At 48.1% G+C, this 3,978-nt stretch overlaps 1 protein-coding gene across 1 annotated transcript; it reads right to left on the bottom strand.

The window, feature by feature from the left end:
- Positions 1-483: 483 nt before the first annotated feature.
- Positions 484-3,552, bottom strand: LOC134222813 (uncharacterized). Its single transcript, XM_062701962.1, has 3 exons — positions 3,288-3,552; positions 2,315-3,234; positions 484-2,079 (listed from the first exon to the last, which is right to left on the bottom strand). Exons 1-3 carry the CDS (start codon positions 3,550-3,552, stop codon positions 484-486), a joined length of 2,781 nt encoding a protein of 926 aa, XP_062557946.1.
- Positions 3,553-3,978: the final 426 nt, after the last annotated feature.

The raw sequence follows: 3,978 nt of genomic DNA, 5'->3' as shown, positions 1-3,978 counted from the left end.
GGATCAGCTTACTGTTGTACGCATCTTACATCTAAAACGGCCAGCTTTGATACAGGACGCTCGAATACTCCGTTGACTGTTCTCACGGTTGCTGACCTTACCTGCTTATCTTTACTGTTGATGTTAGTTTGGATGACCTTACCTTTGGGCCAACACATTCTGGGTAACTTCGGATCTGCGATGACAACTATATCGCCAATCTCGATTGGCTTCAGGTACTCGTACCATTTAGTCCTGCGTGTGATTTCTGGCAAATAGTCACTCAGCCAACGCTTCCAGAACAGGTTAGCTAGTTGTTGAGACATTCGCCAGTTTCTTCGTAGCATTTTACCTCTGTCGTCCAGAGCACATAGGGGCTTCGTCCCGTCAGATGACCCCAGAAGGAAGTGATTAGGGTAAGCGCAGCTGCAGATTCGTCATCTACCGGGACGTGTGTTAGTGGCCGAGAGTTAACCGTGTTCTCGATCTCAGTTAGAAGATTTCTCAGGATCTCGTCATTGGGCTTATGCAGGGGCGAATTTCCATTAGGTTGCGCTTCACGGTACCAATAAGGCGTTCCCAACTACCGCCCATGTGTGGCGAAGCTGGTGGAATGAACTTCCAAGATATTTCAGTGCTACTAAACTCCTTCATAATCTCGTCCTGATTGATTGTCGTCGCAGCCTCTAGTAATTCGCGACTAGCGCCTATGAAGCAGGTTCCATGGTCACTGTAGATGGTCTTTGGTGTACCTCTGCGTGCTACGAAGTTACGGAGCCCCATGATGCAGGAATCGGTACTCAGAGTATGCACCACTTCGATATGGATGGCTCGAATGGTTAGGCATGTAATCAACATTCCCCACCGTTTCTCAACGCGACGGCCTAAGGCAACTTCGATTGGGCCGAAGTAATCGATACCAATATGGGTGAAAGGCCGTGCAAATGCATCGAGTCGTTCCGAAGGGAGGTCGGCCATTATTGGAGGCCTTGGTACGGCACGATGATTCTTACAGTATTGACAGTTGTAGCGTATCTTCGCATACGTCGCACGTAGACGAGGTATGCAGTATCTCTGTCTGAGTTCATTTATCGTGGTTTCGTGATTTATGTGGTGGTACTTATTATGATAATGTGAAATTATGAGTGAGGTGGTGTGGTGGTCACGTGGGAGAATTATCGGGTTTTTAGCGTCTTCGGTTGCTAAACTGCAGGCACTTATCCTTCCTCGCATTCGCAGTAGACCTTGGTCGTCTAGCCAGGGAGTCAGTTTGAACAGTGGACTGGCCTTCGGAATGCAGTTTGTCGGTCCATTCATGGAGTCCTTGAGAGCAGCTATTTCGGATGGGTAAACTTCTCGCTGGACTTGACGTATAACGGAACGTTCGGCGATCTGCAACTCCTCCGTAGATAATGTGTCGCAGATAATGGATTTCTTCTGTATTTTTCTACGACAGTTTGCGATAAAACGATGAACGAACGCGGATATCGTGATTAGCCGCTTCCAACTAGAGACGTGGATTGCCGGACTCGAGATGGCGTGGTGAGTTAAAAGACGGGGGCGAAGCTCCGTATCCGTCTGGCTGTTTCTTGCTAATTGAGATGGCCATTCTTTCTCTGGTTGCTGCAGGAATTGTGGTCCATTAAACCATCTGGAATCTGTAGTCATATCTGGCAGCTTTCCCCACTTTGTTCCTTCATCTGCGACATTGAGCTTTGTGGGAACCCAGCGCCATTGATCTAGTTCTGTTGCTTCCAATATTTCGCTGACTCGGCATGCAACAAACGGTGTGTACCGGCGATGATCTGAGTATAACCAACAGATTACATCCTGAGAGTCAGAGTGATAGAACAGTTTGCTCACATTGAACGAGAGAGAATCGAGTACAGTTCGGGAGAGTCTTGTTCCGATAACAGCTGCCATAAGCTCGAGCCGTGGGATCGAGTGATATTTTAGCGGGGCGACTCTTGTTTTGGCGGCGACTAGACAGCAGTGAACGGCTTCATCTTGAACGAATCGAAGGTAGCATGCAGCGGCCATACCATTCTCGCTAGAGTCTACAAATGTATGTAGTTGTACCTCGTAGTATTTCGGGGCTAGCTGGGGACAAAAACACCGTTTTATTTGAACTTGCTCTACCAAGGGCAGCACGTTAAGCCAACTACACCATTTGCCAAAGGCATTGTCGTCAATCTTCTGGTCCCATTTGATTCCGCTTCGCCAGATTTCTTGCAGAAGTATTTTCAAAACATCAAGAATGGTGCGATAAGGCCTAGCGGATCAAATATCGTCATTAGAACTCGTAGAACCTCCCGTTTCGTAGGTCGGCGATTACCTTCCCACAAGTCTGTATCGTAACGATCCCATTTGACCTTGAAGGTGAAGACGTCTGTAGAGGTACACCACCACATTCCAAGTACTTTTCTGTTGTCATCTGTGGTGAGAGGTCTAAGCTTTTTTCCTCGTCGGTACTTCCATGCATGCATTCCAGGACACGCCGAGAATTACTGGTCCAATTTCGGATTTCGAACCCACCCTGTGAGTGCACGAACTTCACGTCCCGAGCTAGTTTGATGGCTTCCTCTTCAGTGTCCACGCTAACCAACATATCATCTACGTAATGTCTGTTCTCTATCACCTCCACTGCTGCTGGATAGTCTTGAGCAAAGCGAGCGGCGTTCAATCTCATAACGTACTGGGCACAGCTAGGGGAGCAGCAAGCACCGAAGGTCATCACGCACATCGCGTAGGTCGCTATCTGGCCGTTATCGTCTCTCCAGTAGAAGCGTTGACACTGTTGGTCTTCATTCCGGATGAGAACTTGATGAAACATCTCCCGTATGTCACCTGTCAGAGCTATGGGGTGCTCTCGAAATCGAGTCAACACAGCAAACAGGGATGAGGAGTTTTCTGGGCCTTTCAATAACGCTGAGTTGAGTGATGTCCCAAAAGCCTCAGCAGCCGCGTCCCAAACTATTCTCACCTTGTCTGGCTTGTTTGGGTTTGTTACTGGGAACATGGGAAGGTACCAGATGCGATGAAATGATTGGCGTAGCTCGTCCTCGGATAACTTTCGTATGTAACCTTTGTTAAGGTGTTCGGATATTTTCTCCCTCAGTATGTTTGCGAGTGCTTCGTCCTTCTTCATGCGCTTCTCGAGACAGTAAAACGTCGTATAGCCATCGCTTGGCTGTCCGGCAGACGGATTGAGTCGTGGCGCCAGAGTAAACCGGTTTCGTAGCGTTGTCCTATGAGCTTGGTTTGTGATTGAAGAAGAGATTGTGCTCGTTGATCGTCAACAGACAGACTTATTTCCTGTGGCTTCATAATTCCCATGCTGTCCAGTGCAAAATACTCTTTAATAGTTTGGTGCAGATCGTCGTCGGATTGTCGATAGTTCTCACTAGAACCTATATGGTAGACAGAGTGCACCGGACTGGTTGCAGATTCTGCTGTACCAGCACCACACACCGTCCAGCCTAATCGAGTTTTGATAGCTACAGGATCATTCGGCTTTCCTTCGCGGCACTTGAGAGCGATGCTGAGATGCTGGTTCTTCAGTCCGATTAACATTCGAGGTCGAACGCCATGGTATGAGTCAATTGGAATTCCCTTTAGATGAGAGTGTAGTGAAGAAAGCTCCTCCATATCCATAGTTTGATGTGGAAGTAGAAGTTCTTTACGGTACGCACACCGCTGATGGCGAATCTTTTGGACCCATTTCGTGAGCCGGCTATTTCTAGCTCGATAACCTTCGACTTAACCTCTTGACGCTGCGTTCCCCCGGTCCAGTGTAGACAAAGGGATCTTATTTCTCCGTTCAGCTGTGGCTCGTGGGCTAACTCTTCGTCAAGTAACGTAAGATCAGAACCGTCGTCCAGGAATGCATGTGTGCGAATTGATTTATGCGCTCCGTACAGCACAACGGGAATATAACGGAAAAGTATGTCGCTTGATTTTGTCTGATGCGTGTGGCAGCTGTGCGATGTTGAACTAGGT

Source organism: Armigeres subalbatus, chromosome 3 (genome assembly GCF_024139115.2).
Source record: "Armigeres subalbatus isolate Guangzhou_Male chromosome 3, GZ_Asu_2, whole genome shotgun sequence".
NCBI lineage: Eukaryota > Metazoa > Arthropoda > Insecta > Diptera > Culicidae > Armigeres > Armigeres subalbatus.
This window is presented reverse-complemented; position numbering and strand designations above follow the sequence as displayed.

Coding starts and splice junctions, on each gene's coding strand:
- LOC134222813 (XM_062701962.1), bottom strand. CDS start 3,552: ATGTTAATCGGACTGAAGAACCAGCATCTCAGCATCGCTCTCAAGTGC. Junction 3,235..3,287: donor TATGAAGCCACAGGAAATAA/GTCTGTCTGTTG, acceptor TCACAAACCAAG/CTCATAGGACAACGCTACGA. Junction 2,080..2,314: donor CGATACAGACTTGTGGGAAG/GTAATCGCCGAC, acceptor TTTTGTCCCCAG/CTAGCCCCGAAATACTACGA.